The sequence below is a fragment of the Phyllopteryx taeniolatus genome, chromosome 10, assembly GCF_024500385.1.
Source record: "Phyllopteryx taeniolatus isolate TA_2022b chromosome 10, UOR_Ptae_1.2, whole genome shotgun sequence".
In the NCBI taxonomy this organism is placed as follows: Eukaryota; Metazoa; Chordata; class Actinopteri; order Syngnathiformes; family Syngnathidae; genus Phyllopteryx; species Phyllopteryx taeniolatus.
This window is the reverse complement of record NC_084511.1, coordinates 16,381,189-16,404,772: the sequence shown is the minus strand read 5'-3', so window position 1 is coordinate 16,404,772 and position 23,584 is coordinate 16,381,189. Positions and strand designations below refer to the sequence as shown.

General features: G+C 39.8%; 2 protein-coding genes across 9 annotated transcripts in view; one reads left to right on the top strand and one right to left on the bottom strand.

Moving 5' to 3' along the window:
• Positions 1-64: 64 nt before the first annotated feature.
• LOC133484539 (heterogeneous nuclear ribonucleoprotein H-like) lies at positions 65-9,936 on the bottom strand. The gene is made up of 11 exons (XM_061787293.1): positions 9,649-9,936; positions 8,887-8,982; positions 8,628-8,789; positions 4,358-4,501; positions 2,462-2,600; positions 1,662-1,876; positions 1,446-1,558; positions 1,198-1,333; positions 1,046-1,123; positions 873-965; positions 65-769 (listed from the first exon to the last, which is right to left on the bottom strand). Exons 2-11 carry the CDS (start codon positions 8,966-8,968, stop codon positions 675-677), a joined length of 1,257 nt encoding a protein of 418 aa, XP_061643277.1. The 5' UTR covers positions 8,969-8,982; positions 9,649-9,936; the 3' UTR covers positions 65-674.
• Positions 9,937-17,741: 7,805 nt separating this feature from the next.
• ankhd1 (ankyrin repeat and KH domain containing 1) overlaps positions 17,742-23,584 on the top strand; it is a 37,185-nt gene continuing 31,342 nt past the window's right edge. For all 8 annotated transcript variants that reach the window (XM_061787188.1, XM_061787185.1, XM_061787184.1 and 5 more), the window contains exons 1-2: positions 17,742-18,196; positions 20,690-20,843. In XM_061787188.1, coding sequence (XP_061643172.1) covers positions 17,918-18,196; positions 20,690-20,843 — 433 coding nt within the window. In that variant the 5' untranslated portion in view covers positions 17,742-17,917. The remainder of the gene's footprint in view (positions 18,197-20,689; positions 20,844-23,584) is intronic.

The following is a 23,584-nucleotide window of genomic DNA, read 5'->3' as shown; positions in this document are numbered from 1 at the left end:
TGCACTAACACTGCAGTAGCTAGGTTTACGTGAGTCCTCTGTTTAATGAATAGATTTTGCAATGTTTTCATGACAGTCCAACTAGTTTATTCACTTTGCTCACAGAAAATATAAACAGCATTAGAGGCAGAAGACAGGAGGTCATGACAACTGATTTCAGATTAAGTTGCTCCCGATGGTTCCAGTCAAGAAAAAGTGCCTTTTAACTGGTCACATCTTAACATGCTGCAAATGTCAATGCGGAATTTTGATTTACCTTGACCACAGTAAATTAAACAAAGCATTGTTATAAAAATTGAAATAAGGTCGAAAACAGATTTGTTCATGCACTCTGACATACAAAATGTTTTAAACAAGCAACACTATTTCAATTTGGGTGTGTGGAGAACAAAAACAATTCTGGTATTGGAAATGGAGCATCCTTGTCCTGTGAACTGACAAACAGAGGAGTGGGTGACAACTGTGATAGCAAATTTCTATTCCATCTCAGGACCATACACTAAAAAAATTACAAAGCCGACCCTTCAACACGTTCAAAACCCCATCTTGACCATTACCATGTTTACGGGTGAGAGATTTCCGGTCATTGGAGCAAAATGCTGAGTTAAAACAAATCCTAACAAAACGGTACAACAATGGTAAAAAAAAAAAAAAAAAAAAAAAAGGAAAGAAGATTACATTCCCCACCCCCCACCAAGTCCATTCATGGAGCTTCTGCTACTGCCTCCACCACCACCATAGTAACTGCTTCCCATTCCACTCTGGTTACCTAACAAGAAAGAGGAAAATACACAATATAGGACCCCACAGTTCCAAGGTGATCAACACTAATGAAGTTATTTGGAATTCAGGGCAAATGCCATGGCACTCACTATAATCACTGTAGCCACCCATGTTTCCTTGGCTGCTGTATCCACCAGAATAGCCTGAGCTCAGCTGGCCACTACTGTAAGACGACTGGCTCCCTGTGAGCAAAAACATGAACGAACATTTATATTCAGTTGTGTTTAACCACTCAAGTTAGAAGACTATGAGTCATACTCACCCCCCATCATCTGGCTGCTGTAGGCGCCATTACTGCCACCTGCTGTTGAGTTTAAGAACAGCTCAACATAGCGGTGCTCTGAGGGCCAGCGAAAAAGACAAAGGAACGTTTCAATGTGTTATTGTTATCAGTGTCACTTTTGTCAAACTCACGCATGTTGGCTTTGTCTTTGGACATGGCGGCCACTGCGTCCTCATGTGTTGCAAACTCAACATCGGCCTCGCCGGTCACCCTGCCGTCGGGGCCAACCTCAATGTGAACCCGCACTGGATTCAGTGGGGAGAAGAACTGCCAGATGCAAATGAAAAGTGTTTTTAAAAAAAGTACATTCTCAAAAGAGACGGGGACAGAAGCACTTTGAGTGATCTAATGAAGGCTCACAAAGTCAACTCAGTCTTACAATGTAGATGTCTGATTCAGTGGCTCTGTAAGGTAGGCCCCTCATGTGAACACAATGGCCTGTTGTGCTCTGGAAGGATGAGCCGCTGTCGTTGTACCGGCCATCCGAAACGCCTGAATATGTAATCAACAACCCATTTTAGGAGGAATTATTTCTAATCGGATTACCACTAGGGTGCCTTGTTGGCATTGAGAGAATGCTGCAACAATACATCACCAAATCTGATTTCAGCTCTTCGTCCACCCGACACACCACCTCCGTAGCCTCCGCGGCGCATTCGATCGTAGGAGCCCGCCCGGTTCATTATGTTGTAGCCACGCCCACCAGAAGGCCGGTCGTAAGGGCTCGGTCTCTGCATGCCCATGGGCTTCCGCTGGGGCTCATAATGGGTTCTCACCTCAGCACGGCTACTCTTGAAGATCTCAATGTACCTATGTACATAGAAATGCCATGGTGAGGGAATGAGGAAAGGTTTGTTTGGGGTTTGTTAATGTAGAAACTGTCTTGGTGTAGCCTGTCACAGTAATATAGTATTTTGTTTAGTCCATGTTAATAGAACAAGTTTAACTGCAAACAAAAGTTTGCCAAATTGAAAATGGCCTTTCACTTTTATGGTTACCTGGATTTATTTAGAGATCTCAAAATCAGATGCCCTGAAAGCCATTGTCTTCTTATTAGCAGGGTCAAGTGCTCCAGCTTTCTGAAGCTCATTAAGCATTACCTGTGGAGGTGGGCTCCGTGTCCTCGTGCACAGTTGGCCTCTGATGCACCACCAGGGATTATCCTTACCAATATAAACCTGTACTGACATACCATTTGTTTCCATAATTTGTGAATGTGCTCAAGTTTATTTTACACATCATATGTTTCCATGGAACAATGAATGTGTTGCATTGTAGGATCTGGCATACAGGTTAGTGTGATTGTAGCAAAAATGACAGTGTCAGTGAGTTCATGTTGAGGGTGCACACCATAAGAAAAGCAATGTTTCCAGCCAACCAACCAACCATCCCCACCTGTGCCCTATTCTTTCCTTGTGTTTCTTTAGAGCCTTTTCAGCTATATCCTGTGAAGCAAACTGCACGAAGGCCTCCCCCGTACTCCTCCCCTGGATGTCCACCGGCAATGTTATCCCATTTGGCACGATTTCCAACCCTTCAACCCAAGGACAGATAACCCCAGCGGGGAACATATTAAATCACATGCCCAATCACAGAAAGAAATGTCTCTAAGAGAGAGAGAGAGAGAAAACTTATGGAATACTATACATCATCACACATACCAGTCGAGTTGTTAACCGGCCACGGAAAAAAAATAAAACAAGCGTTGGATTTTGGGGGATCAAAAAAATAATAAATGAGAGTAGAGGAATCGGTAGAGGTATGGAGAAGGGCACAGACGATCTGGTGGGTGACATGAATTCAAATTACTCTTGACCCATTCCGTGTTACTTCATCATTTACCCATTCAATCAAAGGCTTTTTAAAGCCAAAGTGGAAGAAAATGGGATGGGGTCACTGTGCAAAGACCGTGACTAAAGGTACGACTTTAAAGTCAATGAGATTTAGTCTAAGAAAGCGAGCAAAGCGGTTATTCTCTGCGATCCATGACTATTATTAAAAACAAGATTAGACATGGGGGGCTAAGGAAGGAAAAAAATAATCACAGGGGTCATCAACATGGTACACATGGGTATCCATATTTATGGAAATTAAGTGTAGCATGTGTTTGTAGCATCTGTTCCCTACCTTTTAAAATCATTGTTGATAATGAGTAATCATTAACATGACCAGTGTATTCACAAAGAAGAGTATCATTAATTAGTAACAACATAATTAAAAGGTAATTTGAGAAAATTTCCTATTTCAGAAGTGTGCAAACTGGCGGCCCTTTGCTTTAAATCAGTACCAAAAAGGTTGGTAACCCCTGGATTATCACATTGGGGATGTGCCGGTACACTGATTAATACGGTTAAAATGATTTGATTCTCTTCAGACAACAGATAATGGAACGGTTTTGCTGTAAAATTGAAGGTCGTGTCGATTTCTGATCCTACACACCATGGTTGACTGACTTTGTATAGTAGCTGCACCTCTGTAGCTTGATAAATTAATGATGGTTATTTATGGTCAGAGTGTATGGAGCGGGACAGACACCAACTTTGGTCGACTTTTGCTCTTAATACTTTTCTTTTGCTTTACTGAAATAAAATGAGTAGAGCTGCAACTAGTGATAATTTTCATCATCAATTAATCTGTCTATTTTCTTGATGAGTTGGTCAAATAATTGTTGAAAACTGTTTTTCTAAAACCTCAAGGTGATGTCCTCAAATGTCTTGTTTTGACCACAAACTAAACGATATTCAATATACTGTGACAGCAATATAAACAAAAGTGGAAAATATTCACATTTAAGATGTAATCTGAGAATTTAGTGATTTAAAAAAATAAAAAACTCAAACCAAAATCAATCAAAAGAGTTGACAATTTAGTACTCAATTGTAAATAGATTATTCAGTTAATTGCTGCAGCTCTAAAACTGAAAAACTAATAATATAATATCACCGTTAGTTGTTAATGGTGGTAAACAAAATGGTAGGCAATGTAAGGGGGATACGTGCAATAAGAAAAAAAAAGTGGTACCGGCACATCTCTCGTTTGTATGGCACATTCATGGTCTTGACCAAAAAGCAAAGCTGTAAATTATTCCTAGCTTCTTTCAGGGATCATTAATCATTGTTATTGGTTTAAAAAAATAAAAATATAATCAACAAGATTGATATAATTATGACCGAGTCAGAGGGGTTTGTAATTATAAAACATTCATTTCTCAGAGTCTATAAGAACGGAAACAATAAAGGAAGACTGGGTGGTAGATCAAAATTAAAGTCACAAATGAAGAAAACTCCCTACCTGAGAAAAACTGGACGATCTCCTCTTTGCTGCAACCAAAGGGGAGGCCTCGTAATCGCACAAGCCCATCTCCTGCTGTCTCTGGACAATTTGGACCAGTGTGCTTCATGACCCAATCCATCTCCACATTGTTTGATTTAAACACTGTTTTAACACATGACAATTAAAACAAACACAATCATATTGTAATTTGTGCAAAAAATGCCAATACAGTGTTTCCCTACTATATACGGGTCATGTTTCGCAACCCCTCGATATCACATTTTGTTTTGGACTGCAACTGCCAGCACAGCAATTTTTTAAAAAATTTTGGGTAATTATTATTAATAGTGCACAGTATTGAAAATAGGGCTGCAAGATATTGGAAATGACATTGCAATATTCTTTAACCCTGCAAAATATATCGCAGTGTTAAAACTTACAGGATAACCAGCACATTTCTCTTTTTCCCTTGATAGAAAAACTATGCCAAGTAGAGCACCAAAGTCATTTGTATGAAGTCTATCTGTATTTAAACTAGGCTTTACACGATCAGGATTTCTGGGTCCGATCAGAGTTTAAAAAACCGATAACTGATCACAAGATGGAGAATGTGTCTATTTAAATGACCTGTTCATTTACTGTATATACTTGTGTACTTAATTGCAAAAACATATTTACAATAAACAATGTATCTTTGTTCCTCTATTTATGCCAGTGAGGCCTAGTGTCAGTCAGAACAAATGGTCCTATATTAGAGCTCATGAAGTAAATACAGTAATTAATGTATCCACTTTTTGTTTGTTGGTGTGCCGTGAGATTTTTCAATTGTAAAATATGTTCATTGGCACCATAGAGTTTGGAAATTACTGCTCTAGTCAAATCGTGTATTCTAATCAGTCAGGTCAAACCAACATTACATGACAGAAATAATGGGTGCTAACTTACTGTAATTAAATACTTCACCCACACCGAAACTTTAGAGCATGATTCGACAGAACGGCGGCATGTTTAGGCACAACCGTTCATGATACCACTCACTTGCTAGGCTACATAACGTTTTGTTGCCTGCTTGCGAGCCGCATCATATTAAAAGTATGTGAACATACCTCAAGCAAGCCTTAAACAAACGTCCTCTCCTCAGCACCGGTGACCACCAACACACATTCCCCCCCCCCCCCCCCCCCCCCTTAGTCCTTATAATAATTGTCGGCGCGATCCACTCTTCTTGTCATCACCACAGTAACGAGTGTATCCGGTCGCATTTGAGTTGACAAGATAAAGCCCAATGATCGTAAAAAATGTGATGCCGCGGTATCAGAATACAACATTTTATTGCAGTAGTCTGACTGTGAAAGAGCAAATTTATCTTGTAGTCTGATGCGGGGCATTACGTGTTGTCTGTTCCACACCGCCGACGTTTTGTTTTTTTAAAATAACCTTTATTGGCTGTCAGATATTTCCAATACTATGTCAGACACGTGACAAAGCTAAAAATAAACTAGCTTTTGGATTCAAATATACTGTGCAGGATGGCGACGCAGAGTAAATGTCTTTTGCAGAGCCGATCAATGACGTAATTGATCGGATCGGTGAATTATGACATTAAAGTCGATCAGCATAAAATGCTAAATATCAGCTGATACCGATCAGCCCGATAAAATCAGTGTAAAGTCTAATTTAAAACGCACTGTAGTATTGAGCAACAGTCCAGCCAGACACAAAGTTAAAATCATTTCTTTTCATGCCCAGTTATACGATAGTCATTCAGACATTCCTAAAGTGAGGATAAGCGGTATGGAAAAATGGACGGATGGATGCTATTTTTCACACGTTTTAACACTATTAGTATTTCTATATTTGAGTGCATTTGTTTAAGCAAAACACATTGCATACACCTTAAGTTTGTCCCTTAAATGCCGTGGCTCTCCCCCCTTCACCAAAGTGTAATCTTTTGCGACGTGCATTTGTTTGTCACTTTCTGAAGAGACAGTAAATGCAGGAGTGCAATTGTTTCCCCATCTGCTCATTAATAGTTATCATACAAAACAAAAAATACTATATAACACTCTGGGCTGCTCCGTGTATGTTGTTTGATGGGTTATAATTTACCTAACATCACCACTAAACTTAATAGCATGTCCAACCAGGTCCCTCTGCTGGTCACATTAATTTCACAGTTGATTGACTGTATACAAAAAAAAATAAAAAATAAATCACGCAGGACCCTGCAATGTGACTATTATCAGCACATGCATGACAATGCTCAAACGATACATTGTGCGGGCCAGTACGACTTTCATAAATAAATCCGTGGTTGCCAACTCCATTTGGTCTTTTTGTCACAATTTTTCTTGTCTAGAATTGTTTCTCATAGATGCAGAACGTTTCTCAAGAGCCACAAGAAACCAAGGAAGCGTTTCACACGCATTTTAGTTTCAATGTTCCTATCGGCCAGTATGACTACGGAATGAATCAACTACAGTAGTTACAACTTAAAGACGGAACGCAAAACAGCCAGCGGCGGATGAGTACAATTACTGTTACAGTGTGAAGGTCGATTTTCAGCATGTTAAACAATCATTTGTGAGGAGGGATGGAACGGTTCTTGAAAACCGTCAAAACAGTTCGGGTCGACGGTCCGCATGTGTTTCGTTCATTTCATAACATGCACAATTTTCAATAATATATACCGAACGGAAAACCGTCACCACAAAATCGAGATAACAACCAAACCTTGGATTTTGTGAACCGTTCCACTCCTATTTGTGAGTACTGTATGTACCCAACAGGGTTTAGAGTACATGGCATGTGCAAAGGAAAAACTAGCAAACAGGTGGGCTACACAAGTGGCAGTGCTAACCTGTCCACTAAATTAAAAAAAAATAATTGCTGGTCTTGGCAAGTCAAATTTACGCCCCCGTTGAACGGGTTGGACATGGATGTATGGGGTTGGCCCACTGCAAGCAGGACATTTATTCCATTAACTTTATTTGAGTCTGTTGCAGTGATAACACATCTGTGTGTATTATGTCACTAGAAGACAGCATATATAGCAGTTTTTTGGAAGTCGTAGCAAAAAGAAGCCATGGTACAAGAGAGTGACAGTCGGCAGTTTCCTGCCGAGAGTGAGAGTAAGCTCGCAGTTTCCCTAGTTGATCTCTTAAAGCACAATGACTAATATATCTGTATGAAAACTATATGAAACTCAAATGCCAGGTTTTTAATCTAAAAAAATAAAATAAAAATGACCAAGATAAATCATTTCAAAACGTTTTCCACCATTGTGACCTATAACATATATAAATTTTTAAAAAAACAAATTCCTGAGAGAAAGTTAAAAAATAACTAAATTAGCCACTTCCCCTTGCAAAAAGATTGTTTTTTTTAAATGAGTTGTACAGAATACGGAGCACAATGGTTGAATAGGTTTTTAAATGATTCATCTTGGTCTCATTTTTTAACACCACAAAACCTGGCATTTGAACATGGGTGTGTAAAGACTTTTCATATCCACTGTTTATTGATGCTGCGATTGGCTGGCAACCAGTTCAGGGTGTACCCCGCCTCCTGCCCGATGATAGCTGGGATAGGCTCCAGCACGCCCGCAATCCTAGTGAGGAGAAGCGGCTCAGAAAATGGATTGATGGATGAATGTTTATTGATAAATGTGTCACGGAGATGACGGCTTGAGCAAATCTCACGTTTATCCGTAGAGTCAAGATGAGCAAAATCCCTGGACTTAGATCAGTTTGTCAATCTCTTTTGCAGAACACAGCTATTGTAATATACTAGGTAATACATGTTGCAGGGATTAAATATATTGTAATTTCAATGTGAAATTTCTTTGAGTCATCAACAATATTAATATTTTCTTAAAAGGCTTAAATAATATAGTATAACGACACTAAATATGAAATAATCATTTAAACTTATTGTATTATATCATGAATACATGGGGCCAGTACCGGTTGTGACAGGGTCACTGTTTTTTTTTTTTTTTTTTTTTACTGTATGTCATCATGGTGGTACTGGGAGAGCAAATAATTTTTGGAGGTTTTACTTTGTGAAAAACGCTTGAGAACCACTGCTGCACAGCATTTACAATACATTTTATGCTTATACGTTTTTTTTTCAAATATGTTTATGAGTTTAAAAAGGTTTCTTAAAAGGTTTCATGTATTTAAAGTGTGTGAAAGGGACAAAACCATTACAAAAAATGTAAATTAGTCTCCGTATAGTCGCACTTATGGGTCTAGAACGCATCCCCAGTATAAACAGTTACGCTCACCCTCCACATATCTGTGCCCCATTGTTTCTCTGTCCTTCTTCAAGGCTTGCTTGAGGTCGTCTTCTGCTTCCAGCTCAACAAACGCCTCTCCGCTGGGACGACCCTCTCTTGTGGAGGTGAAGTGGATGCCGCCGCCACCCCCATTGCCAAGGATTTTACAATCTAAAATTAAAAATGCAACATTGTCAACATTCATTTACATGCAATCAAACTTTTATTTGAAGTTTTTCTTAATTAAAAAAAAAAAAGTAATACCAACCTGAGAAAAATCTCTGTACTTCATCGACAGAACAGGACCAGGGGAGACCCCTGATTCGTATAACATACCCCTCATCAGCCATATCTGGTCACAAGCCTTTAAAGAAACGAGCTTTATTTATTCCGGGTATGAAGATTCAAAATTAATATACACGTCTTGAATGGATTACTCTTTATAGAGTTTCGTCAGATGATGCGTCGCTACAAAGGTACACGCAGTCTTTCATTCAGTTCAAATTATGCACGGACGTGGTTCGCGCCATCTTGGAAGTATTAAGACTACAACTATTCAATCGTGCTGAAATGCAACAATCGACTTCTGGGTCTTTAAGCACAACGCTATCACATAACAGTAGCACGTATACAACCACAATTGTCGTTATTTCGCTTCACAGAGGGACTGGTGCAACTTCACAAAAAGGGGATACTCTACTACATTCATTTTAAGGGCCTCGTCCTACAACGTTAAGTGTGATAAATTAGAACCATGTGTTATACGGAGTGAAGCGATAACATGAACAGTTAATGATAATGGACCCGTTTATTCAATTTACGGTCGTGCACACTACCGCACCCTGGTTGAAGAACAAAAGCGGCCCTCGCAGCCTGCGCCACATTAGGCTAACTCGCTAGCTTCCAGGCTTGCATTGCTAACTAACTGAATAAATGCGTTTGAATAACCTACTGGTAGCTATAATCGTATCTCAGAAGCTACAACGTTACACTGGAGGAAGTGTAACCAAACAGCAAGCGCATGCCTTACCTTTTAAAATCAAAGCGCGAACACGCCGTAGACAAAGATACGCGACGGCCTGCGTGATGTAGCTGAAAAAGGCTGGGTTGGGTTGCCAGGCGTCTGGCCTAACCCCTTTCAAGAAGTACAAGAGCACGCATCCGGTTGAGACTCGGTCGAACGCTCTAACGCTGCATTAATTAGCATTAAACGTCATTAATAACCATATACTTATACATTTTCTGGGTTCAACAGCAAGAAAAACCCAAATAATACTCGTCAGACCAAACGTAGTCGAAATCTTAAAAGTAGTTTTTTAATCAATCTGGCAACCGGAAAGGTGCCTCAAAAGGGAGAGAGGGGTGGATGACGTCGTCGTTGTAGGCTCCAGGCTGAGCCAAAACTTGTATCATTTCTCTTGAGTTTGCTCATGGGGCATTCTATTATATTTTCATTTATGGATTTAAAAAAAAGACTTGTTCAGATACTGTTTAATATTTTTAATATTAGTACTTGAATTCGGCATTCCTGCTTGTGTTGCTTTCATTGTGGATATAATGGGAATAATGCATTTCCAATTAATAGTAGGTCTATCTATCTATCTATATCTTTTTTTCTCACAAGAAGGCGAATGTGGAATCATTACTCTATTGAAACCAATTTTGTCTATTGTCTGTGAGCTGAAGTTGACTGACTTCGCCTTGTAATTGTATTTAACCACATGTAGTTATTAGCGTCGAACATACTCATTTGGTTTAGCAACAAGCTTTGCACACTCATAGTCTCATAATCTTGTAGTTAGTCCTCAACACTAATCGAGAGATGGACTTTTTTCATGGCCCTGTAGAAAATTTTCCCTCCTTCCTGGAATTATGACTATCCATCCATTTTCTGAGCCGCTTCTCCTCACTCGGGTCGCGGGAGTGCTGGAGCCTATCCCAGCTATCATCGGGCAGGAGGCGGGGTACACCCTGAACTGGTTGCCAGCCAATCACAGGGCACATACAAACAAACAACCATTCGCACTCACATTCACACCTACGGGCAATTAAGAGTCTCCAATTAATGCATGTTTTTGGGATGTGCCCAGAGAAAACCCACGCAGGCACGGGGAGAACATGCAAACTCCACACAGACGGGGCCGGGGATTGAACCCTGGTCCTCAGAACTGTGAGGCTGACGCTCTAACCAGTCGTCCACCGTCTCACCGAATTATGACTAATGCTTCATTAATGTAGGTTAGCGATATGACACGTTCCGGCTCATACTAATTTGTAGGAGTGGAACTCCGTTGTAAACCAAATAACTAATGCTAACTAGTATAATGGATGTGTTTCATGTTAATATCAATTGTTTATTTTGTGATTTTGTGTTTAGTTGTTTAACTACTTAATACAGTGATTTGTGTAGCTTGGGTACAGTGTTGTGCAATGTGCCCTAAACTTATGTGTATTGGACATACAGTATGAAGTTGATATGCAATTCTTCTTTGTCTGTATTGTTGCAGACCACAGTAAACTAAACAAGCAATCGGAAGAGCCTGTGTTCATTAACAGGAGTACACAACCTCTGTACCTTGCCACTCTAAAATTTAACTAGCTGGAGACATCATACTACCTTTTTTGTGATACTCTCTATTTTAACAGCGATCGTTATTTGTTCGTCAGTCATGTTGGAGGTTGAGCTCGGAAGGATAAACTATGCTTGAAACGGAAAGAACAGTAGACCGACTCAAGTTCGTTTTCGTTTGCTCATTTTTTTTCTCTATAGCCCTAATCAGTTACTGTAATATGAGCAGTGTTATAAATTTTTCAATCTCCCCAGTATAGAGAAACTTTAGATAGAGTGGCAAAAATAGGAAACATTGACAAAGTTGCCGTCATAGTCAAGTCAAGTTTATTTGTATAGCCCTTAATCACAAAAGAGTCTCAAAGGGCTTCACAGGCCCCCGGTTGACAAAGATTGATGACATCCCTTAATATAAACCCCCCAATCAGGCAAGAAAATGCTCAAAACCCCATTTAGGGAAAAAAGAAACCTTGAGAAGGGACCACAGATGGGGAGGGATCAAGCTGTAATGGATGTCGAGTGGGCAACATTTATCACATAGTATGGTGCTGTACAATATTAATTCAATCAATTCAGTCAATTTAAAGAGATGAAGCGCCTTCAGGAAAGTAGTTCTGCCTCAGGACCTGGCCTGGTCACAGAATCCTCCAGAGCAATGAATCCAAGGAAGTGTTCCACCTCAGATCTCCTACGACTTGGTCGGAGCAGAATCCATACTGCATCAGCTTCAGATTCGCTCATCGCCACCAAGACCCTCTCCAAACAGGAGAGGCGCCGGGAAGAGATAGGACAAGCCGCAGTAAAACATGCCTACATGTACAACCCCAATTGCAATGAAGTTGGGACGTTGTGTTAAACATAAATAAAAACAGAATACAATGATTTGCAAATCATGTTCGACCTATATTTAATTGAATACACTACAAAGACAAGATATTTAATGTTCAAACTGATAAACATTATTGTTTTTAGCAAATAATCATTAACTTAGAATTTTATGGCTGCAACACGTTCCAAAAAAGCTGGGACAGGGTTATGTTTACCACTGTGTTACGTCACCTTTTCTTTTAACAACATTCAATAACCGTTTGGGAACTGAGGACACTAATTGTTTAAGCTTTGTAGGTGGAATTCTTTCCCATTCTTGCTTGATGTTAAATTGCGATTTCAACATATCTATTGAGGCGGCAGCTCTAATATTCGCAGGTACGGCATTCCACAGTACATGAGCCTGAATAAAAACTGCTGTAGAGCCTACAGACTTCTTCCTGGCTGTCAGAGTCACCAAAAGATCAGCGTGTTGCGACTCAAGTATAGGTATCGTGATAGAGCCTATCCTTACTATCTTTGGGCGAGAGGCGGGGTACACCCTAAACTGGTTGCCAGCCAATCGCAGGGCGCATGTAAACAAACAACCATTCGCACTCACATTCACACCTACGGGCAATTTACAGTCTTCAATTAACCTACCCTGCGTGTTTTTGGGATGTGGTAGGAAACTGGAGTACCCAGAGAAAACCCACGCAGGCACGGGGACAACATGCAAACTCCACACAGGCGGGGCCGGGATTTGAACCCCAGTCCTCAGAACTGTGAGGCAGATGTGCTAACCCGTCGGTCACCGCACCGCCAGCGGTAACATATAAATACAAAAGAACAAAAAAAAGAGGGCCAAGTACTGATTCTTTTGAGACTCTGCAAGTGACATGACAATACTCAGAGGTCCCATTACCATGGATTACACGGTGCGTCCTCTGCGAGATAAGCTGTAAACCAAGAAAGTGCTGAGCCTGTAATACCGATACATGTTTCGAGTAGTATGCTATGATCGAGAATATCAAAGACTGTGGCAAGATCAAGTAATAATTGTTTTGATGAGGTGTCGCAGTCCATAGCTAGTAAAAGATGATTCGTCACTTTTACAGGGGCCATTTCAGTAGAGTGGTCTGCCCTGAATCTGGACTGAAAAAGTTCAAATAGGTTGCTAGAAGCCATGTGATCATTGTGCTACTTTGCTACAATTTTTTTCAATAATTTTCTAAATAAATGGGGGATTTGACGCCGGCCTATAATTGCAAAGACTCTTATAGTCAAGGTTGGGTCTTTTGAGTAAGTGTCGGATAACAGTCTTAAAAGCTTCAGGTACAGTGCCAGAGGAGAGTGATACATTTGCAATATTTAAAATGAAAGGTCCTAGGATTAAAAACAGCTCTTTAAAAAGTTTCCCACGAAGAGGGTCAAACAAGCATGTTGTGTGTTTTCTCGCACTAAAAGGTATTGTGAGTTTGTCAACAAATACTTCCTTAAAATGAGAGAGGCTTGGCAGATGGGTATCCACCTTAGTGCCCATATTAGTCTCAGTGATTGAAGAATTCAACTGAGTTTGAGGCATGGTGTACTTAATCTCATTCCTAATGAGATAAATCTTTTTAGTAAAAAAAAATGTCATGAAATAATCAGCCAAAAAGGGAAAGTTGTTGTAAGTAGGCTGATTTTGGGTTATCATTGCTACTGTAGCAAATACGTATTTACGGTTATTTTTATTAAAAAAGATTACTCTGGAAAAATAGTTTAGCTAAAAAAAAATTTGAAAAAAAAAAAACAAAGTATGCGGAGGTCCACTGTAGTATTGAAAATGATGGATGGATGTTTGAAGATAACTCAAATATTGAAGAATCATTCATTAGTGTGTTCTCTTCCAGTATAACTGGTTATATTGTTAAATGAAACATTTACATTTTATCAAAAAGCTTTGACTTAAAACTGTTCTAGGTGTCTTAATAACATGTATATTACACATTTTTATCAAAGTACCGCAAAGATAAAAAAATCATAGTATGCTTTACACACCCTATTTTTTATCTTGCTGAAATTTTCCTGACAGGGGGGGGGGGAATTCAGAACGGCTCACGAACAGACAGATTTGAAGAAATAGGCAGAAAAGGATCGGTTGTTTATTTTGACACTTAATGGGTGCCAAATTGTGTATCCATAATTCCATAATGATGTCTCCTTTAGATCAGGGAACCTATGATTAAATATAAAACACTGAACCAAACATGCCAAACACAATAAATACACAGATTTAAGGCAAAAAATATCCTATATTTTCAGAATAACCTTAATTAGTTTTTCACATACTCAACTGTGGTGGCATGGTGAAAAGTGGTTAGCACATCCGCTTCACAGTCCACTCCTGAGGTTGAATCTGGGCTCCGGCCTTCCTGCGTGAAGATTGTATGTTCTCCCCGTGCTTGCGTTGGTTTTCTCTGGGTACTCCAGTTTCCTTCCACATTCTCAAAACATGCATGTAACATTAATTGAAGACTCTAAATTGCTCTAAGGTGTGAATCTGAATGTGAATGGCTGTTTGTCTATATGTGCTTCTTGATTGGCTAAGGTAACCCACCTCTCGCCCGATATCAGCCGTAACCCTAGTGAAGATAAGCGGTATAGAATATGGCCGGATGGATACACAACTGTCACCAAAATGTTTTCAATTAAATAATCATTTCTAAGAAATAGTGGATTTTTAAAGGTAGCCTTCCATCGCTTTTTTTACATTTAATTTTGATATTCTTTGATGTCCTTTTATCGGGTTTGCATGATAATTTTGGTTGGAAATGCCCAAAATGTCCTTTTTCAACCTATTTGAGTTGGTCTTTTTCTACCTAGCATTTGAGACGGTTGGATTTCTCATCGTCATGAAATAATCAGCCAAAAAGGGAAAGTTGTAAATGAGTTTTGCTCTGATTGGATCGCTCATCTTCTCTAATTTAAATGTGGAAAACCGCTCGGCTCTGATTGGTCCATATGACTGCGTCTGCTCACATAAAAGCTTGGGGTGGCCAAGCACAGATATGAATAGGGAGATATGACATTTGAAACGGTCAAATTGCTCATTATTATGTGACATGTAAATGTGCTCTGCTCTGATTAGATCGCTCATCTCCCCAATTAAAATATGGACAAGAGCTTCGCTCTGATTGGTCCGTATCACGCGTTTGGTAACGTACAAGCTTGGGGTGGCCAAGTACAGATATTATTAGGAAGCTACAACACACCCATTTTGAGCTGTATGCCTTTGGCGACGCTAAGGTAGGGAGGCCAAAGTCATCAGCGAATTCCATGTGTGTGGACGGCAAGAAAACCAAAAGACCAGGGATGCCAGCACATTGCATACAGTTTCACACAATGCTGTACAATCATAACAAAGGAGCTGGGATTACCTTTCACAGGTAAAAACATTTTTTTTTGTTTTTACTTTTACAAAAACAATTCTGTATTGGTAGCACATCCTTTGGCGTTGACGATAAAGTAAACCTCCTTAAAATCGTTTGAGAATTGAGCAAGTTACAAGTTAATTTCAATGTCTATGCATTGCCTTTGCTGGTAACGTTGACCTCCCCAACATGGCCACCACTTAGGCACGTCGGTTAGCCATAATGCTACAGGTTCATTGGCTTATCTACTCTTCATATCTATTTTGGCAGGCATTCATAGAGACGTCACATCCTTCGATGCAACGTTCAGACTGGCGTCCCTCACAAGAATTTAATTGCAGGGTTGTTCATACACACCGAACGCGCATTCGCTTCATTTGCGCCACATTGATATGCTCCTCACACCTCAGTCCTCTTCAATGGGTCGTTGGCGCACTTCTGGTGAAGGTGTGCTGTAAGCGACCACGGTCAGCGCGGCAAGTCACCCCGGCTGGTTCCTTTGATGTCTTTTTCTTACCACGTACTACTCCCCATTCCAACGCCTCTGCCCCACCACCCTCACGACTGGCGACGGAGCAGCCACGGCGGCCAACAGGACGTCCGTCCCCCGTTACTATCATCGTGAAGCACAATTCACCAAGCGTTGGATTGTTGGCCCACTAATAGTGAGCGTGATCTGAAAGGGGACATGAGTGAAAATTAAAAGAGAGGGATATTTTGAGGTTATGCTTGTCTTCTGTTCCCATTCATTGGAACTGAATTTGCCGCGATCATGATCATCTGGCGAAAATGACGGCAAGCTTCGCTATTTCATCCACTGTTACATCATAAATTATGAATATATTTAAGTATTGTTGTAAAACACAACATATGTATACTTTATAAACTGTATTTTTATGGCTTGGTAGCGGCTGAGGCTCGCTCTAAAACACAGAAATGCCGTCCGTGTTGCCCTTGAGCTGTATTGAGTGGGTGGGTACTTGAATATTAATTGACAAAATTAAGTTACGTCAAGAATTTCAAATGCAGCCATTTTGCAAGTCTTATACCATTTATTGACTTTTGCATTCAATCGACAAACCGCATAGATGTCAAAATTAAACCATGTCACAGACTCATTTTGACCTAGGTCATGCATAAAACAGTAGAAAAAAATGGATTCTGGTGGAGGGGACCTTAAAATGTTTTGGGATAATGTTTTAGGGTAGCTCAGTCTGTACTGACTTGGAGTTGAAGGACATGGGTTCCATTTCCACTATGGACAAAAATGTAAAAATGAAAAAAGTTTGTTAGCTGGCTACTGTCGGGGTGATCACGTGCATGGCCTCATCCCCAACACCCCAGCTCAAGTGGTGCAGCCGTCTTTGCGCCCCTAAATATCTGAATCTCTCCTTGCATGTGTCTGAGTTGGTTCTATATGTGGTGTACGCCACAAAGAAAACATCGGAGTGGGAGTTGAATTTCCCCTTGAAATTAAGTATAATACATTAAATGAATAACACCAACATGTAACTTTGCTTAACTGTATTATTTTAATACAATAGCAGATTATTATCATTTCCCATTTGTTAATTCACACTAGGCCACGGCATTTTGTGAACTCAAAAAGAAGAATGGATAGTACATTAAACAGTGTACATTTTCCATTGCGTCACCTCCGGTTCAATTCATTACTAAAATGACTATTTCAAATTAAACATTTTCAATCAAATAATTATTTCTCAGAAATTGTAGGGTTTTAAATATTTTGGGATAAGGACATCAATGAGTAACTTGACTTAAATACATTATTGTAATATAATGACAGATTTTTTTTATTTATTCATGCACGCTACACTAGTGTATATTCTAAGTTTAAAAAGTGGATTGTAATATTGAACAGTGATTGTACAGTTTCCATTTCTTCAAGTACAACTCACTACTAAAATAATGTGTATTTCAAATTTAATGTGTCCCCACAAAAACAATAAAGTTGCACGTCTGACCATTTCTGCTCTTTATTTATATAGAAATTAACAATCTTCTGATCTGAATAAATACAATTGAGAAAGGTTCAAGTGTGGCTTCACTGTTGTCTTTAACAAGTATGTAACGTCCCGAAGAGAGTTCACACGAACTGGTAAAGCTAGCTGCCAGTTAAGTTGGCCTTCCATGTCATTTCTTGACGTTCGTTATTCAGCCTCGTGATATTGGTAAACCTAACTTGACGTTATGGCCTCTTGTTTGACAAGCGTCGGTGATAGCGAATTAAAAGCAGATATTTTTCAGAACGGACCAATGGCATTGCTTGACTTCGCACAATGGGCGGTCTTTCTCAGAAACGGTGCGTATCGTGTTAGGTTGTTAGAAAGTTAATGGCTGGGGGAAAGAGAACCTCCTCAACCGTAGCTTCGGGAGAGTTTCTGGATTCCCCTAAGTAAAACAGCGCAAATAGCCTAAGGGAAAGAGTCCGGACGGCAGCTTAAGTCGACAACTAGCTCGTTCACCCAAGAATCGTGAAAATAAGTATGCAGGATGCAGTAGCCGGGACGGCAATGCTGACGGACGGCTTCGAGGACGAGATTGACTCGGTGACTCCTCGCTCCCCAGTGGCAGGGATGGGGGTAGGAGCGACACCAGGAGGAGTTGGGCTAGGGGGCATTGGGATTGGTGTAGGTGGAAAGAAAGTACGTTTGTACGGAGAACCCGGCGGGCCTTCCGCAGAAAGACTGGACTTCAAACTAGCGGCCGCGGCCGTCCTCTCGTCGGGTCCGGGATCCGGCAGCGACGAAGACGAGGTTTCAGAGGTAGCTAAGCTACGCTAGTTAGCTAAGCTAGTTAGCTAAGACTTGGCAGAACGCAAGGCTTACATTCCTCCTCCTGCGCGAACTGGCTAGCTAACGTTAGCTCGTAGTTGCTAGCCACCTCCTCCCAGGCCGCTGAAATGACGTAAAATAAACTAGCCCTTTCACCAAACCGCACATCTTTCCACTTGAGGTGTTTAGAGAGTGTTTTATATCTGTAATGTTGGCAGTGTGCAGACATTTGTTTGCGTTAACCCGCTCAAATGGTTTATTTATGCGACTCAGGCTTCAACCGCGGCCTAGTTGGGGTGGAAGCAACGACGGCCTCTTTCGATGCAGTCGTCTCTTAACACCAATCACAAGTTTGTTCTTCATTTTGGCTTTGCAACCACCGCAAATAGAAGATGCCTGTAAACCATACCACGAACTGTTATATTTGATTAGTAGTTATATTCCAATTACAATGGTTTTAATGTAAATAAAGGCCCACCGCTAACTTTGCGAGGTAGTATTATACGTATAATGTTTTAATTGCGAAAACAGTTCTAATGTTTGACAGTTGGTTTTGTCATATGACCAATTTCTATCCCCTCGTTGATGTAATATCGTTATCAATATTTTATCAACAGGATTTTCGTAAACATAATGATCTTTTATAGAGTTTACGTCGATCGGTCTTCCAACTTCCCATGTGCTGGCAGTCACAGTGCGAAAGGTGTGATTGTATTTGCCCCATCTCCTGTGAGTGCCCCACTGGCTTATCAATGTCACCTCACAACCATACATTAAATCAGGAACACAAATTGGATTTTAATACCTAATGTCACAACTTGACCAAAATGATTCATGTTAATTCTTGCTGTGACAATCAATTTACCTTACTTTTCAATATTATGTAGGTAACACTTAGTCAGTTTGTCATATGATATGCCAGTGACTGACACACGAATGGACCTTACTAGAACGGTAGATGGTAAATATTTGATTTGAAACCTATCTGTTACACTTCGATACAATTTTCTTGGTAACATGTTAACTGTCATTCTGAATGAATGTAATGTGCCTTTCATTGCCTGGAATACAGCCAACAGTAGCTCTAGAATGAGTGATCACATTTCTTCATCACTATTTTGTTTAACTGTCTTTATTTTTTACAAACTTTCAGTATAGCTAACCACAGGGGACTACAGCTGATACCAATAGTAGTATAGCCTGTCTGTGCATCAGCTGTTAGGTAGCAGTATGAGAAATGGTAATGTTTGACTCCCATACTGATGGGTAGGTAGATAGACTATTAGTCTTCTGAGGGAAATAAAGGATCACAATTATGTCACTTCTCTTAACTTAACTATTTAAGCCTGAAAGCGAGCGCTTGTTGTGGTGTTTTACTGCATTTGAGATTTCACTGCTGTGGGCAGTAGCTAAAATCTGAGCCCCAGGATTAAACAGATGCCATTCTAGGCCTTTCCAGCTCTCTGGATACCAACACTCTGGGAACTGTAGTTCAATAGCGGTGAAGACTGATGTCCATTGTTGATTATAAAAGCTTTCATAGAACACCAACCCCTGTGAGTTGTAGTGGTTTTTGGTCCTGTGGCAGAATTCCTTCCTCCTTCCATTTGTGAGTTATGCCTGTCACACACAGTTTATTTTTCATACTGAATTAAATCATTTGCTTTAAAAGTTAATTGTAACTAAGGGAAACTATTATGCAGCTTTTTTGTTTTCAAAAGGCAGACATTAGATGGACATCAGTAGTAAGACTTGAGGCAAATAGGATGCCCCTATAGATGAGACCCAAAACACTGTCCCCTATTGTTTCAATCAGGAGGGTGAATTGTTTCATATGTAAATAAAATTTAACTGTAATAATTTGACCAAATTATTTGCCTAAAGTGTATATAAGTAGTGAGTACTTAGATAAAGAACAGCTAACATTTCTGTGAAGGCAAGGTTGTCATTCATTAGTGTCATTAGATACAATAACACAGCCTCTTTTTAAAAGTAGTAGACCAGGTATTAGAGTTAAAAGTGTTGTGCTGTCTTTGAATTATAAGACAAATTGCGACATGACAACTAACAAATACTAGGTGTGGGTTATTTGGTTTTATTATTAAGTTCATTCTTTGAATGTTGGAAGAATTAACCCATGCGAACCAACACGGCCATGGTATGGGATGTTGAGCTGCTGTACTGTTCTCAGCAGAATCTCTGCACGTGTTCAAGTATTGTATTTCTTGGCTGTAGTGCTGCTACCACTCTCCTATCCTTGTGCCCACCTTCCCCCAATTGCAGTAAACAAACAAGGGCAGCAGGCCTGCTCTTTTTTTTTTTTTTTTAGTCAAGTTGTGTAATGTAACACTACCTATATTCTGTCACCATACAATGGGCCACGTGTATACCATCACACTTATTTTTCCGCAGTGTCATTTTATTTAGAATATTTTTTTGTGGATGACAGGTTGACAGGTTGTCAATTGTTGTGTATTTTTCCAGGTGGAGTCCTTCATTTTGGACCAGGAAGATCTGGATAACCCCATCATGAAGACAGCATCAGAGTTACTTTTGTCTAGTGCAACAGACGGAGTCGATTTGAGGACTGTTGATCCTGAGACACAGGCCCGACTTGAAGCGCTACTAGAAGCTGCAGGTACAATTGCATTACCTACATTTAGATAACTTCACACATGATAATGTGTAAGTTGACCACCACCCCAGTGGCTGAATGTCAATGTGCGCAAAAGATCAAATTTTTGCCTGCAATTTCTAAAACTATGACTTTCTTTTTGTTTTCCCTATCTAATCTAAACAAGCAGCCCTTTGTTTGTAGAATACCTCAGGGTGAAATTGGAAGAAAAGAGCACATTCTGGTTCTGCAAGTATCATATCAACACAAAGTTTCAATGGGATTTAGGAAAATTAGTTTGGAGGTTGTAATTGAGGAGTTAGAAAGTATGTAGAGTAAGCCATCAGGCCTAGGTGCCCTGCCCTCTTTTAGGCTTATGAACATTATGAGGCAGATTAACCCCGCAACATACTTGAGCCTCCAACGCATGCAGAGGGCCTGTGTGAAAAAATACAGGCTAATCTTATCCTAGGCCTATTTCTCCTAGACTAGTTTGCACAGAGGAGATTGTAACCTAAATTGTTTAGAAACAAAAATAAGGATTTTTTTTTTTTAATGTTAGGGATCGGATTGTTCATTATATAACCGCTGAAAGTAGATCATATGTGTAAACAGTCCAGCATAATCTTGAGTAGTATGTTATTGTAGTATGCATTTACCAAGTGGCACCCTTCAATAACTGTTAGGCCCCAAGTTTTCATTCCTAGATTTTTGCAATTTATATTTAGGGCATTGTGGGCATAAAACAATTCATCAATATAATATTGTTTAGTAATTTGTGACATAGCTGCTGTGTGTTTGTAAATGATGAAGGGATGTTACTGAAGAATCTGGAATGGAGTTTCCCCATGGTTCTCATATATATTCACATTGGTCACAAGAGACTCATTTTGTACGTATAGTTTCCTGTCCTGAAGTATGTCAGGTTGATTATCATACCAATCAAGGGAGTTGATTGTTAAATGTGCCGAACAATTGCATACAAATGAAGTTAAATTAGATTGGTCACCATTTTTTTATTTTTATTTTGTACTTTTTCTTTACATTTAAAACAATTGTGTGTGCCAATATTGCATATCTATGTCTCGCTTAGTAGTAGTATTTGATACAGTTGAAAGTTGCACTTAGGACTTCAATGACATTTGGCCATTTAATACCCTCATTGAAATAGATGAAAACACTTTTTTTTCAACAGCTTGAAAACTGGAAAAGACAAAAGGTTACATGTTATGTTTTCAATAGTTGGATATGTAGCAATTGTTTTGTGAGCAAAACCTCGCAAGACTGAATTTATATTAGCCTGGTTTACATGGAGGCTTCTATTCCGATTAGAATCGGATGAAAGCCCAAACCGATTAAAAATGCTCCAAATAAACACCTCATTTTGAATAACCAGGCTGAATTTGAATGGAATTTCATTCGGATTCAATAATGGTTGATAATGGTGGAATATTCCTTTTGCCAAACTGATCAGAAGTACCTTTTCGTCATGTAAACCGTGAATCAGAATGGTGTTGGGCTGTGCTGTCTGCACATTCTCTGTCTTGACGTAAAATATGCAGTGACGCCATCATTTACGTACTTTAAAAGAAGGTGGCGTCCAACCAGAGGTGGTCTGCCACAGAGATATTTTTAACTAATTGTAATGTTTAATCAACTGCTTGATATATATAACACAAAATATTTTGTACCTGTACTGTACTAGCAACTAATTTTGTTACCAGACACATCAGCACTGCCTGAAAAGAAAATTTCCAATCATGAGTGAACATTTTGGTTGTTTTGGTCAATTGTTCTTCTCTGGTGGGCTGGATGGGGGCGAGTCACGCGACCACAGTTGTGGACCTGCAGCCCCGGCAGGTGGCTCTGGCTTTTACCCTGCAGCTGAATCCAGCCTTTAGCATGGAAGAGAATGCGAGAGTAACCGGGTGTGTAGATGTGCCACCATGCAATGCCTGTTGTCTTAGCTTCTGCAGCTTTTCGATCTTCGTGTGTTGTATCATTTCAATTTAGACCTGATTCACATGGCATCTGCTGACTCAGTGCACGGATGGAGTGGGTTGGGTCTTCTGTAAAATAGACTCTGCATTAACCTGGTTTTCGAGTTACACCTGTGTTCTGAGCTAATATCCCGTATAGAAAACTATTAATGCTCAACTTCCTTAGCCTTGTTTTCTCTGAACATGCGATCATTGTGAAATCATTGAGAGCCAGACTAAGTTCATCTTGAGTCAGACGCTCAGTGGTGGGGAAAAAAAGACAACACATCACTTGAGCTTGTCCATGGAGGGGCTGACAATTTCTAAACAAACCATTGTTTTTTTTCTTAACATATCTCTAGTTTGAAAATGTACACTACTATACAAAAGTGAATAAATACTGGTGAAAAATGGTTTTGTTAATTGGAAAAATCTGCAGATTTATCAGATTAAATGTAGGTCATTAGGAAAAGTTGCTTTTTCCACATGCTTGCCCCACACCCTCTTCTTTGGCTCTCTTCCCCTGACATGACAAATGCACAGATGCAGTGCACATGACTTGTTTTTATTCCAGCTGTGCGTTTATCCAATTTCTTTTTCTCGCACATTCGCTACCTGTTACCCATCTATAATTCACACTGGACAAGGCCTGTCTCTAAACCCTTGTTACTAATCTGTCGAACTATCTTGCTCCATTTATTGGTCTATTGGATGTTTTGTAGATCGAGTAACAATAAAACTGTTTTTGAGAATCATAGATGGAATATTGAAATTAATGGAAAAAAG